The sequence below is a fragment of the Papio anubis genome, chromosome 4, assembly GCF_008728515.1.
Source record: "Papio anubis isolate 15944 chromosome 4, Panubis1.0, whole genome shotgun sequence".
Classification (NCBI taxonomy): domain Eukaryota; kingdom Metazoa; phylum Chordata; class Mammalia; order Primates; family Cercopithecidae; genus Papio; species Papio anubis.
This window is the reverse complement of record NC_044979.1, coordinates 3,581,989-3,595,814: the sequence shown is the minus strand read 5'-3', so window position 1 is coordinate 3,595,814 and position 13,826 is coordinate 3,581,989. Positions and strand designations below refer to the sequence as shown.

Below are 13,826 nucleotides of genomic sequence, written 5' to 3'. Positions count from 1 at the left end.
GCCTGGCTAACATGGTGAAATCCTGTCTCTACTAAAAATTAGCCAAGCATGGTGGCACACGCCTATAGTCCCAGCTACTCGGGAGGCTGAAGCAGGAGAATTGCTTGATCCTGAGAGGTGGAGGTTGCAGTGAGCCGAGATCGTGCCACTGCACTCCAGCCTGGGAGACAGAGTGAAACTCTGTCTCAAAAAGAAAAAAAATCAGTAGGTCTTTCATTTAATGATCTCTGTGAGTTCTGTTCAGTGCAGGTTATGAACATTTAGTACGGATATCTACTGCTCTTTTAAAGAATTGCTTTATTTGGGTGGAGGGCAGTGGCCTAGAACTCTTAACTCTCCTGCAGTTTGATGTTGCTGCATTTGTTTTCATTTTAGCCAGTTTATTGATATCATTTACTGAATTACTATTTCGGACACTTTGGGAGGTGATACTTTAGACTCTAGTTGACTGGTACGATGAATATCTTTCTGTTGTTGACATATAGTAAGCTATATTATACGAGGAGAGAGACACTCTGGTAAGTGGAATAATTTTTTTAATTACATGAGGAAACATCGGGAAAATGTAGACAAGCTCTTGGTTATAAATGTAATTAATGAATATATGCCATTTATTATTGAGCCATGGATTTGTAACATTTTCTAACATAAAGTAATTTTTGTAGGTAAAAATAAGTTTTAAATTATTCTACCAGTCAGATAAATTTCCCAATTCCATTCTTTGACATCATTGTTATATTTTGATCTTTTGAGTTAGATTGCCTTTTAGAAATACATCATTGAAGTTTTTTAGCCACAGTATCTTGAAGTCTAAGAGGTGTATTAATTTTTTGTTAGGATTGGGTGCTATGTGTGAACATAGATTTATCTGCATCATCTTGCATGGGAAATGTTATCTTGCACCTTATTGTTTGTGCAACTGTTATGATTTAATAGGTGGAACATGATTTTTTTGCAGTTTCAAAACCTTTGTTATTTTACTTAGAAATTATGAACAATTTTTAAAGATATTTGTGACTAATATAAATTTATCTATTTGAACACTGAAATGTATTTTCACACAAATTTTTAATATTTTGATTTTCTTAAACAGGAGTTTATAATTTCTATCATAGATGTAAAGAAGAAAAACTGTTCTTAAAATTCCAACTCTGATTTTCTGCTTATAGAATAATACTCCTGTTTTTACTTTGAAATCTTAGCAGTTTCTATTTCATTCTGTAAATTAGAATGAAATATAGTCTATTTGATTTCAGTCTTAGACTTTTGCCAGTCAGATGTGTTTCATCTGTGGTTGATTTAATTCTTTTGGTCAAATAACCTGCCGCTGATGATAAGTAGAGGCGCTATATGCATTGCCAGTCTGTGGCCAGCTCCATATAGCACAGTTAGCTCTGCTGTATGCATTAAGGGCTTAGGGCACGGCTCTGCATAGCACTTTGAGTACTGTTGGAGTTAATGTGCATTTGTCAGTAACTGGAATAACTTTTTACCAGTCATGGTTTAAATCTTTGTAACAGCTGTTTATATAATGATTTAGTTTTGAGCTCCTCTCTTCATTGGCTATTTTTTTTTTTTTTTTGTATTTTTGTCCTCTCTAGTTCTCAGGGTGTTACAATTAGTCTGAATGCTACATCTGGCATGGTTACATCATTTGAACTGTCCGACAACACTAACGACCAATCTGGAGAACAGGAGTCTGAGTACGAACAAGAACAAGGAGAGGATGAACTGGTTTATCACAAATCTGATGGATCAGAATTGTATACTCAAGAGTACCCAGAAGAAGGACAGTATGAAGGCCACGAAGCTGAGTTGACAGAAGACCAAATAGAATATGTGGAGGAGCCAGAGGAGGAGCAACTTTACACCGATGAAGTGTTAGACATCGAAATCAATGAACCTTTAGATGAATTTACAGTGAGTCTTTTCTCCTTTGTATGGCCAAAGATAACCTGACTTCCCATGCATAGGCTTCTAGACTGATTTGAAATCTATTTACCTCCCTTGGGAGGGAGGGGAAATTAGACCTTATTATCACTGTCTGCCAGTTTCTTTATCTGAGCTATGACAAAGTTTGTGTTGACAGCTTGTTTGGCCAGAGGTAATGCTCCTTTGTCATTCTGGAAGGCTGCAAAGAATCGTGACCTTGAGGATTGTACCCTAAGGAAGAAAACAGCTTTGTGTTGTGGGGATACACTGTCAATTGTTAGGAGTACTTAATGCAGAGCTTTTATCCAGGCTTTAGACAAGATCTGATAAAGTCCTTCTAAGGTGAAAAGATTATTGACCTGCTAAAGACATCTTTAAGGTGCTAATATTCCAAAGTGATTGATGTCCTGTTCATTCATCCTTTTTGTAGCTGAGAACTGTCTAAACCTGAATAAAGAGATTGGAGGTTAGTTTAGGAAATGTCACATATAATTCGTTATCTATAATCGGGAAGCAAGATTGTGCTGATTTTTTTATTTCAGAAAGATTATTTTGGTAGGTAGTTTTTTTTTTCAAAGTTGAACCAACAAGAAAGAAAAAATGTACTAGTGTAAGATTCTCATCTTTTAATGACTCATCATCAAAAGAGATTTGTTTTTTAAAATAAGCATGTAACAAAATTTATGAGGGAAGGATGTGATCTCAGTAGCTGTAGTAGAATCTTAGGGTTTTGGGAACACCATGGGGGCCAAGTGATTGGGGCTGTTGGGATGGTGACAGGAGTATGCAAAATTGGGACCTTAAAGAGCCCATTTGCAATGGGAGTAGCTCTGCTTTTCTGTATTTACATCTTTATTCAGAGTAAGCTTTCGTTTCAAAAAAATAGTTTAGAAGTTGCTGAATTTTGGTCATGTGTATGAGTAATTTTGAAAAGGATTAATTGTTTATGTGGAACCTTAGAATATTTAGTTCCAGTCATGATTGTATTTAGGTGTCTCAATAGTTTTCTTTTTTTTTTTTTGAGACGGAGTCTTGCTTTGTCGCCTAGGCTGGAGTGCAGTGGCGTGATCTCCACTCACTGCAACCTCTACTTCCTGAGTTCAAACAGTTCTCCTGCCTCAACCTCCTGAGTAGCTGGAATTATAGGCGCCCACCACCACGCCTGGCTGATTTTTGTGTTTTAGTAGAGATGGGGTTTTACCATGTTGGCCAGGCTGATTTCGAACTCTTGACCTCACGTTATCCACCTGCCTCGGCCTCCCAAAGTTCTGGGATTACAGGCATGAGCCACGGTCCCTGGCGTGCAATAGTTTTAAGATTTAATTTTTTTTTTGGTTAATATTTGCTCTTTGGTAGATACAGTAATGAGAAATGTTTGTAGTTTTGGTAAATAGAATCATGTAAAAGGCATCATGGGGAACTTGTTATTTCCATAACCCTGTAATAATTTGTTCTAGTAATCCTTCGCTAGTGTAGGCACGTGCCTTCTGGTTTACTGGTGTGTTTGTATGCCCTTAAAGTGAGACACTGTAATTTCAAATGCTTTTTGAAATTAAACCAAGATCTTTTAGAATTGTGCCTAGTTATTGCCTAGAGTGTTTTATTATTTCTATTACTCATCAGTAAAATAAGATGATTGGCTAATCGTCCTGGGTTCCTACCTCCTGTAAGTTCAGCAGTCCAACAAGTCTTTACTGATGTCTAAGCACTGCGGACACAAATATTGCTAAACCATATCATGAACATTGGCCTTGCCTGTGAACTTAATACTAGGCGGCACAGATCATAGTGTGGAAGGTGCCTGAAGGAATGCGTGTGCACAGCCACATAGAAGTCCTGTTTCACTTTGGTGTTCTTGCAGAGTTTGTTGTAAAGAGAATTTCCAAGTGAGGAATTTCCTTCTCTTGTATTCCATTGTCAAACTTGAGGTTACACATAGGCCCCAGTTGTAATAAAATCCAACTTAATTATCTAACATCTTGTGGTCTAAGATTCAAGTTTTGAAAAGAAGAAAAGGTGGCAGTTTAATAATACTCATAGTACTCTTCCACATTAAAATGATTTTTTTTTTTCAGAATTAAAGTCTTAAAGTAAAAAAAAAAAAAAAATACTTAGACATTCTGAAAGTGTCCTAATGTTTTCATGGAGAGTTGTAAAGTTTAAAGTTGAGCAGTAGTAGTTAAATGTCTCTCTGTGAGCACTGTCAGTTCATCTTAATACGTGTGTTCTAGCCGTGGTCATTCTTTTCTTGTTTTATGATGATCACAATGATAACATCTGAATGGTCTGAAATTGCCGCTGCTTTGGACAGGAGGAGATACACAGAGAATTAAATTGGGAGGTACTCTTACCTTGCTCGGCAGTGGGAGCCTCTCTGTCTCTGTCTTCTGAGGCTGTCACTGAAGCTCAGATGATTTATTCACCTTTAGACTAACGAACACATGAGCAGATTGTGTCTTTGTGTACCCCAATGGTATTTTAGTTTATTAAATGGCTTGTATGACTGTGATGTTTGTTCTCCCTTGGGTTTGTTAACCCCCCATTCTAAAGCCAGACTTGAACTCTGAAATGTGGATCTGTTGGAACCTACGTGTAAAGCCACATGGAGGGGCTTTGGTACATAACTGGGAGTAGAATCATGAAACCCCAGAATGTACAGTGGGAAGGTTTGCGGTTCCCTATGAAGAAAGGGAGGTCCAGAGATATCAATAAAGCTGGACGCACAGCTCTGCTGTTCTTTCCTGTGAATTTTGCTGGTGCTCTTCTTGGGAGAGGATTGTGATTTCATTTGAAAATGTTTGCTTTTATATTAGTAAGGGGTGTGTATTGGTTTAGTCAACAAAATATTAGAAAATTGTTGGGTGACTTCTACCTTTAAGTGCAATAAGTTTATTTAAGGCCTTTAAAATTAACATAGATTGAGACCTTACTGTTCTGTAAAAACAACTTCAGGTTGACATTTTATGTCAAGGGTAGCAGATTTTTGTTTCCCAGTGAGAATCCAGGGGTGTGGACTGTACTCCATTGTACACTGGCTGAAGATTTGGATTAGCATCATTTATTTGGCTTTATTTGAAATCTGAATGTCCTGCTTCCAGTGATTCATAGGTAGTGATAGTTTTTATTTTGATGGGGCGCTAACAGTGTTTTCTGGAAAATGACATGCATTGTGTTCAGATTGTCTTTAAAGAATTGTGGGAACTAAGGTGGTTTGTCACCTTAAATACAGCTGCTTTATTTGGGGGTTCTAGATGAGACTGTCATGTACCGTACAGTAGTTGTTAAATTTCTGTGGGTGGTTCACTCTTTGAGGTTGTCTGCCTTGGAACCATTTTACTGTTCATTTTTTAGCAAGTAGCCTGGGACCCTGGGATGTCCACCTCCACTGAGTAGGGTCAGATGTTGTCGCTTGTTGCAATACCAGAAGCCCTTCTTTCTTCTCCACAGTTGTGGTCGTCTCCAGCCAGATTGCCTGCTTTCTTCCATCTACCCAGAAGGGATGCTTGCTTGCTAATACACCCCTTAAGTTTCATACAAAACCTGGACTCTTCCTCTCATTTGGGAAGGGGGCCTAATGCAGAAACATACTAAATGTGATTTTTAAAAATCTCCTCTGTTTAATTGCTGGCGCTTTTGTTGTCTTACATTGCCACAAAAATAGAGTTGGGCATGATTTCAGCCCCCTCCTGCTGCTAAGCTCCTCTGTGAGAGCACATACACTGTGTCTTTAGGTGGCTCTTCCGTGCTGTATTTGCAGAGGAGCTGTGTGACAGAGCACTTGGAGTTTGAAGCAGAAGCCCACGGCACTTGCTCTGGTGGCTGGGCCAGCGTGATATGCTTTGTTTGCGTTAACACGTGTTTCTGGGCCTCGTGCTTTGTGCTCAGTCAGCTAATCACCATAGTAAAACTTTCTACAATTATTAAGCATGAATCATAAAGACGAAAAGTGCGTAAAAAACCACCCCGAAGCTGTATGAGAAAAACTTGTTTTCTCTTTAATGGCTGTTAGGATGAAGAATACTTGCAGGCTTGTGGTGGGCAACAAGGGCTGCGAGAGCAGGAAGACTGTGTGGCTGAAGATGAATTAGATGAGATTACTGATGCCCAGGTTGCTCCTGCAACTGAAGAGGTATTTGTTCATCTTTTAAAAAGAGTCAAAAAGTTTGTTGTTTTTCCCCTAGACTTAAAATGAGCATCTTTTTAGCATTAGTGAAAGTCGATACATATCTTTGAACTGTGAGTGTATAGTGAAAAACCTGATCTTTGTAGGCTCCTTGGGAAGTGAGTTCTGGTGTGCTGTGATTTCCGCATAGTGTGTGCCCTGTAAGTGTTAGAGTGTTGTAAATGTTTTGTGGGGATGTGGGTGGAAATCTTTCAGAAATGTGACGTATATGTTAGTGCTTTGAAAGCAGTGCTGTGATTCTTTTTAATTAGTCAATAACAGTTAATTTGGACCATTATACAACAAATACTGCAAGGTTTCTGTAATTAGGTGCATTTTTAGTGTTGAAGAAGTAAGGATGACGAAGCTTGATTGCTGCTTTCAAGGAAATTGGGGTCTAATGTAGGGGAGAAAAAAGACGTGTAAATACCTGTGATGTGAAAACAAAAAAAGTAAAACCACCTAAGAGAGGCTGAGAGCCAGTGCTAGGAGTTCACCGAGGAAACCCCGTGGGGAGAGAGATTCAGGGTCGATGAGGCTTTACGGCAGAGGTGAACCTCTGAACTCTGAGGTAGGTCTTGAAAGGTAGATGCCATTTGTACTGAGAGGTGGGGTGAGGCGTAGAGTTCAATGGTTGCTGTTCTCTTACCCCAGAACTAGCTCCTGTGGGCCTGACATGCAAGCCACAAGTCATTCTTCAGCCTGAGAACTTCACAAGAGTGTTTCTTAATACTGTTTTCATCTTTTGTCAAGAGGCCATGAAAACTGATATTTACTGGCTTAGGCCATTTACTTTAGGTGTTATTTCAAGGATTTAGACACTCAGCCCAGAAAATATTTTCTTTACCCTTTTCCCCCTAATGTAAATAATACTATGACAGTCTATGAATGTGTATGCTGTGCACATTACAAAACAGAAGCACTTCTTGCCCATACCCTTTCTCCCCCTCCACCAAACTAAATTTGATATTGTGTGTGTGTGCTTTCTTCTCTCTTTCTCGCTTGCTATTTGAAATAATTTGAAACTTAAGAGAAAGGACAGAATAACACAAAGAACTCTTTACCCAGATTCTCCAGTTGCGGAAGAATGTCCAAGGAACTAAGACAAAGCTAAAGAAGATGTTAAAAGCACACAGAGAGTGGAGCTTAGGTGTGTCTTGTTCATCACTGTATTCTGTAGCACTCTCTTCATGACAAAGCTGGCACCAGCCTAGGTTAAACTTGAAAAGGGGTAATTCAGGCAGAAGACATCTGAGAAAAATCTAAGTAGCCAGTAAAGGAGAGAGAATTAAAAGACTGCGTGGAGATCATTCCTCGTGGTAAATAGTTGAGAGAGAAACCAAGGAATTTGGTGCCTTTTAATTTCATGTCCTTTTTGTTTGTGGTATTTTGAAGTTGGAAAACTAATTTCGTTGTTCGTTTTTCCTTGTAATTTATTTTAGTTTTTAGATAACAATATTTTGTTTATTCTTCCCTGGTACTCTATAGCATATCTTAAAATAGGGAAAGGTTTTGTAGATTTCAGTTTTCAAAAGATGGTTATGTAAACTTTTATTGTAAGGCAGTTAAAGAATAAGAATGTTAACATGTACTATCATTGCCTGGGTGCCTTCTGGAAGTACCTTCTAGTTTTAGGTGCTTTTAACTTCAATTCCTGGACTGTACTCATTAAAATATTAAAACAAAAGATGACTATTATAAAAAATGGTGACCCGGCTGGGTGCTGTGTCTTACGCCTGTAATCCCAGCACTTTGGGAGGCCTAGGTGGTCGGGTCACTTGAGCTCAGGAGACCAACATGGGCAACATGGCGAAGCCCCATCTCTACCAAAAGTACAAAAAATTAGCCAGGTGTGGTGGCACCTGTGGTCCCAGCTACTCAGGAGGCTGGGGTTGGAGGATCACTTGAGGCCAGGAGGCAGAGGTTGCAATGAGCTGTGATTGCGCCACTGCCCTCCAGTTTGGGTGACAGAGTGAGTCCCTGTGTCCAGAAAAAAAGGTGATTTTTTTTCTTTGATTTTCAGTGTCTCTCGTGTGGTGGAGGAGGGAGAAAAAGGAGGACAAATAATGTGAGACAATAATTCAGGACTTGAATAAGCAAATGAACAATGAGTGTATGAAGACATATTCAATAAAAATTAAAAGAAAATGGAGAATTTTAATCTACTTTAATATAGACAGACCTCAGAATTATTGACCAGATGTAGTCTGATTCACTTGAGAGAGTGTTTTGGAAACATTGTCAGGAGACAGTTTTCTGAGGGTCCTTCGCTTAGCTGCAGGTTTTCTGAGCAAAGTGAACAAATCACTGCCTATCCTTTGTTCTAGAATACCTTTTGGAGGATTCTGGTGTATCTGACAGCTCCAGATGCAGTGTCTTCCTCTGGAGTAAGGGCAGGCTTGCTTCCTACCCATTGTGACACATTCAGGGCTTCCTGTGCAGTGAGGTCCCTCCTGTAACACAACCTCCTATGTGTGCAGGGTCACCTGGCTCTCTTCACATGGCCCAGTTGGGAGTGGGGCCTCTTGGAGCTGGTGTGGAATGCTACTGCTAGTGATACAAACAACATTCTCCTAGTCTCCTTATTTCTGACAAAGAGTCTTAGCTTTCTTACAGCTTCCATGAAATGGTGGCCAGCTAACTTGTTAGCTTGCAAGTAGAGTCAAACCTTACACTCTTCACTGTTCTTGACAGTATTAGAAGCTTTAAAGCTCTTGTCCTTGGACCCATCAATTCCACCTTAGCAAATTTATCCAAAAGAATTAATCTGTGTTCAAAGGTGTATGTATCAAGTATTTGTTTGCAGCATTGAAAATAGATGGAACCAATGTATGGAAGACTAAATCACAGTCTAACCTTAGAGTGGAATGCAGTATACCAAGTGTTGTCTTAGTTCTGTTTGGCTTGGAAAGGTGCTCGTGATGCATTAAGTGTAAAGAGCAAGATGATAAAATTCTTCCCTTCCGCTCCCCCTGTAACTGCAGATCTAAATGTGTGTGTGTAATTCTCAAAAAAATAAGTCTATGTAGTTACAGATGGAAATGGTAATAATGATTATTGCTAAATGGTGGAATTATTTAGCCTTTGTATTCCAATATTTTCTGATTTAAATTTTTTTTTACTATAAGCAAAATAACTTTTATAAGTAAAGAAATATTCTCTTTCCTTTTAACATATGAAGAGACAGGGAAACACAAGGTGGTTAAAATGCTGACCCTTCAATTTGGAAGGCAAAGAGCTAGAAGTTGCATTTGCTTCACTCTTGTGATTTTTTTTTTTTTTTTTTTTGCTGTTAACACTCTCACATATAACTTCCTAGGGGTTGTTTTCAGTATGAATCTTTCTAGCAGAAAGAGCTCATCCATATTAAGTATTTTATCTTTTTTATACCATCTGCTAGATGTATTATTTATTTTTTACTTTTAAACTGTATATCTCATAATTTAAATTTACTGTTGAAAAATATTTTTAAAAGGTATTCGTATATTTACTTTTTTTATCCTTTCCTTGATGGTTTTAGTTTACTTTGTTTATGTTGCTTGCTTTTGTGATGACGGCAGGTTCTTTGTAATGCTCTTGATCTTAGGACTTTCGGTAGTCCTTCCTGGAGGCTGGTGATGTGCTGGTCTTTTACACTAGCAATAAATATTTTGGTCTTTTTTTTTTTTTGCTGCATTGTGGAATATTAGTCAATGAGATAATTATTGGGAATTCATGTACATAATACTGTTTGAAGTGCTGAGAAGTAGAAGTTGCTAGTATTTCAACTTTTGTAGGATTTGGTTTTGGCGGGCTTGTGATCCATCTTTTTTAGAAGTCTAAATAAACTGTGTAGTCCTCAGGGAGGAGCACCATTTTTAATGGGCCACATACCCCTCTGTTTTGGTGTCTTCCTAGTCCCTGGACTCCTTTTCCTAAACCTCTGCGTGTTGCTGAGCATCCTGCTGTTGCTGAGCAGCCCGCTCTGCGCTGTGCCCCACCAGTGTTGCAGCACGCCTGGCTCTGCATTGCTTCAGACCGGCAGAAAGTGTGTTGCAGTTTTCCACATCATCCTTGGAGCTCTGTGAAGGTCTATATTAGAATCTTAATTATAGAACTTAAAAGCAATTAATTAATTTTAATTGAAAAGCCTATTTTAGGTGACTCCTTTTATTTAACTAATGTTCTTGCTTGGTTCATATAGAGAAATCACTATATTTGAAACAAGTTAGATCTAATTATAAAGACTAAATATCAATCCTTTTTAGTTATGCGGCCACATTAGTGCCAACTATACCATTGTCTCCTAACATAGTTATTTAAAAAGACTTGCCATTTTCAGATCGTTTTGGCATGTGTAAAGGAAGAAATGAGAGAAGCTTTAAAAACATCTTTGCACCACTTAAAATACTTGTGAAATGGTGATAATGTTTACATTTAGAGATAAGCATAGATGTAAAGTGTACAGTAAGTTTTGATACATGTATACATCCAAGTTACTATCCCTTGGTTGATAAGGAACAGTTCCGTTACGCAGAATGTTTTTGTCTGTTCAGTCCTGACTCCTTGAGTAAAGCTTTTCTTATTTCTGTACCTAGACTGGCATTTCCCAGTCTGGAACATCATCACCTAAATGTAGTCATCTAGTGTGTGTGTTCCTGTGTTTTGCTTCTGTTCCTCAACATGTTTTTGAGATTCATCCAAGTAGTTGTGTGTATTAATAATTTATTCCGTTTTATGGATGTACCCCATTTGTTCATTCTCCCGATGGTAGACATTTGGGTTGTTTCCAGTTTTTTTGTTATTATGAATAAAGCTACTAAAAGGATCATATTATCCATATTATCCATCTTTTTGTTGATGTGTCTTTTTGTTTCTCTTGGTTATTAACAAGTAGTGGAATTGCTGAGACAGTCTAGAGGTATGTTTACTTTTATAACAAACCGCTGTTGGTTTTCCAAAGTGGCTGTACCATTTGGCACTCCCACCAGTAATGTGGGGGAGTCTCCATTGTTCCTCATCATTTGATGTTGCCAGTCTCTTGATGTAATCCTTCTGGTGGGTGTGTCATCGTGGTTTTGGTTTGCGTTTATCTGACCTCTAATGATGTTGAGCACCATTCCATGAGTGATTGACTTTCGTATATCTTCTTTGCTTCTAGTTTTAGTCTCTCACTCAAAAAAAAAATGGGTTGTCTTTTTTTTTCTATATATGCTATATATAGCCTGTATATTTTTCATAGAGAAGATATGCTGTCTATACATATATTTTCTACATACACATTTATCTTTTTTAGGGAGAATATGTATGCATACATACTGCATATATTCTAGATAGATAGTTGTCTGTATATTCTGGATATCATTACATTGGCAGATAATTACATATTACATATTCGTACTATAAATATTTTCTCTGAGCTTGTGGCTTGTGTTTCCATTTTCTTTTTTTCTTTGAAACGGAGTCTCGCTTTGTCACCCAGGCTGGAGTGCAGTGGCATGATCTCGGCTCACTGCAACCTCTGCCTCCTGGATTCAAGCAATTCTCTTGCCTCAGCCTCCCGAGTAGCTGAGATTACAGGCACGTACCACCACACCTGGCTAATTTTTTATATTTTTGGTAGAGACAAGGTCTCACCATGTTGGCCAGGCTGGTCTTGAACTCCTGACCTCAAGTGATCTGCCCGCCTGGGCCTCCCAAAGTGCTGGGATTACGGGTGTGAGCTATGACGCCTGGCCTCATTTTCTTAAATATATCTTTTCATGAGCACAAAATTTTAATTTTGATGAAGTACAAAGAATTTTGTGACCTAAGAAATCTTTGTTTACTCCAGAGTTGTTATCTTGTTTTCTTCTGGACACTTTACAGTATAATTTTAGTTAAGATTATGATCTTTCTCAACGTGTGTGTGTGTGTGTGTGTGTGTGTCTGTGTGTGTGTGTGTGTCTGTGTGTGTGTGTGTCTGTGTCTGGGTGTGCCTGTGTGGTATGACACTCCGTTTTTTCCATGCGTTTTTCTAATTGTTCACAACTATTTGTTGTAACGACTTTCCTTTCCCTTTGGAGCGCCACAGTGCTTGTCCTGATAATAAAATTAGGTTTTAGTCTCTTTCTGTTGCGTTGTTTTTGTATCCTTATACCAGTACTGTACAGTCTCGATTACTGTAACATGAAAGCACGTTGTGTAAATCCACTAATTTTATTCTTCCTTTAATTAATTTGGCTATTGATGGTCCTTTGAATTTCTGTATAAATTGTGGAATGGACTTGTGAATAACTACTTAAAAGTCTGGTTAGGATTTTGATAGAGAATGGATAGTGTTTTTAAATCAAATTGGGAAAAACTAACATCTTAATAATCATATTGCCTGTTAATAATGACAGTTTTAAAATTCTTCCTTCTCAATCTGTCCATTTATTTCTTTCTTTTGTATCATTGACCTCTGGTACTGTGTGAACAGAAACAAACATTCAGGACAGACATTCTTGCCTGTTCCTGATGTTAAGGGGGAAATGTTTATTTCATCATTAAGTATGCTAGCTGTACGTTTTTGTATCAGATTGAAGAAGTTCTTTTCTATTTTGAGTTTGCTGGGATTTTGTTAAAAATCAGAAATGGGTATTGAATTTTGTTGGTGCTTTTTTTTCCCATCTGTTGAGATAATTATATGGCTTTTGTTATTGTGAATTAAATTAACAAAAAAAATGATGAACCATGTTCCAGATTTTATTTCCATTTGACTAGTTTTTCTCTTCATGGCCTCTCGCTGGTCTGGGACCCAAGCCACGTACCCCATTGTTGTCTCTCCGTTCCCCTTTGTTGTGCGACGGTTTCTTAGTGTTTCCTTGTATTTCATGACCTTGACAGCCTTAGCAAGTGCTGGCTGAGTATCCTGTACAGTGTCTCCCAATCTCGGTTTGTTTGACGCTGTTTTCGTGATTAGCCTGAGGTTGTGGATTTTGGAAAGAACACTATGGAACCCTTGTGCCACTGGGCACGTGACATCCACAGCGTCCCTGGCAGCACCCACCCTGGTCACTTGGGTCAGACAGTGTCTGCCAGTTTTCTTCATTGTAATGTTGCTTTCTCTTTCCTTGTTCTGTTCTTTGCAAACAAGTCACTAAGTCTAGGCTACCTTAAGGGGAAGGGGTTGTGGGGAGAGGGGAGGAAAGGAACTTAAGCCCCACCTCCTGGAGGAGGAGGAGGAGGAGGAGGAGGAGGAGGAGGAGGAGGAGGAGGAGGAGGGTCTCCATAGATTTGGAATTCTTCAGGTAAGATTTGACTGATTTTGAATGTTAAATCAACCTCCTGTTTCTGGATAAACCCCACTTGGTTGTGATGTATTATCCTTTTTATATTTGGTGAGATTCCGTGTACTTTTACTTAAAAAGGATTTTGTTTCTGTATTAATGAAGGACATTGGTCTGTAATTCTTTTTCTTCTAGTTTTTGCACAGTTTGCTCAGTCTTTCCAACCCATAAATTTTCACTGTTGGTAGAATGACTTCCATTTTTATTTGATGATGTATCAATTACTCTATCAATAAGCATTAAAAACTCTGTGAACTTTTTGTAAGCAATGTTTTCTCTCTCTCTCTCTCTCTATATATATATTTACATTTGTGTATGTGTGTGTTTCAGAGAATTACCCATTGTTTCTGTTTAGATTTTGGGATAGAATATTCAATTTTCTTTCGAATCACTGAGATCATAGTTTCATTTCGGAATTAACTGGAGAACTTCAAAATATATAC

General features: G+C 38.3%; 1 protein-coding gene across 9 annotated transcripts in view; it reads left to right on the top strand.

Annotated features, from left to right (window-relative positions):
• Positions 1–13,826, top strand: part of RBM33 (RNA binding motif protein 33) — a 133,469-nt gene that overhangs the window by 35,598 nt on the left and 84,045 nt on the right. For 6 of the 9 annotated variants that reach the window (XM_009204290.3, XM_009204294.3, XM_009204289.3 and 3 more), the window contains 2 exons: positions 1,602–1,920; positions 5,942–6,061. In XM_009204290.3, coding sequence (XP_009202554.1) covers positions 1,602–1,920; positions 5,942–6,061 — 439 coding nt within the window. The remainder of the gene's footprint in view (positions 1–1,601; positions 1,921–5,941; positions 6,062–13,826) is intronic. The other 3 variants (XM_009204292.3, XM_003896916.3, XM_009204291.3) reach the window with 1 other exon arrangement.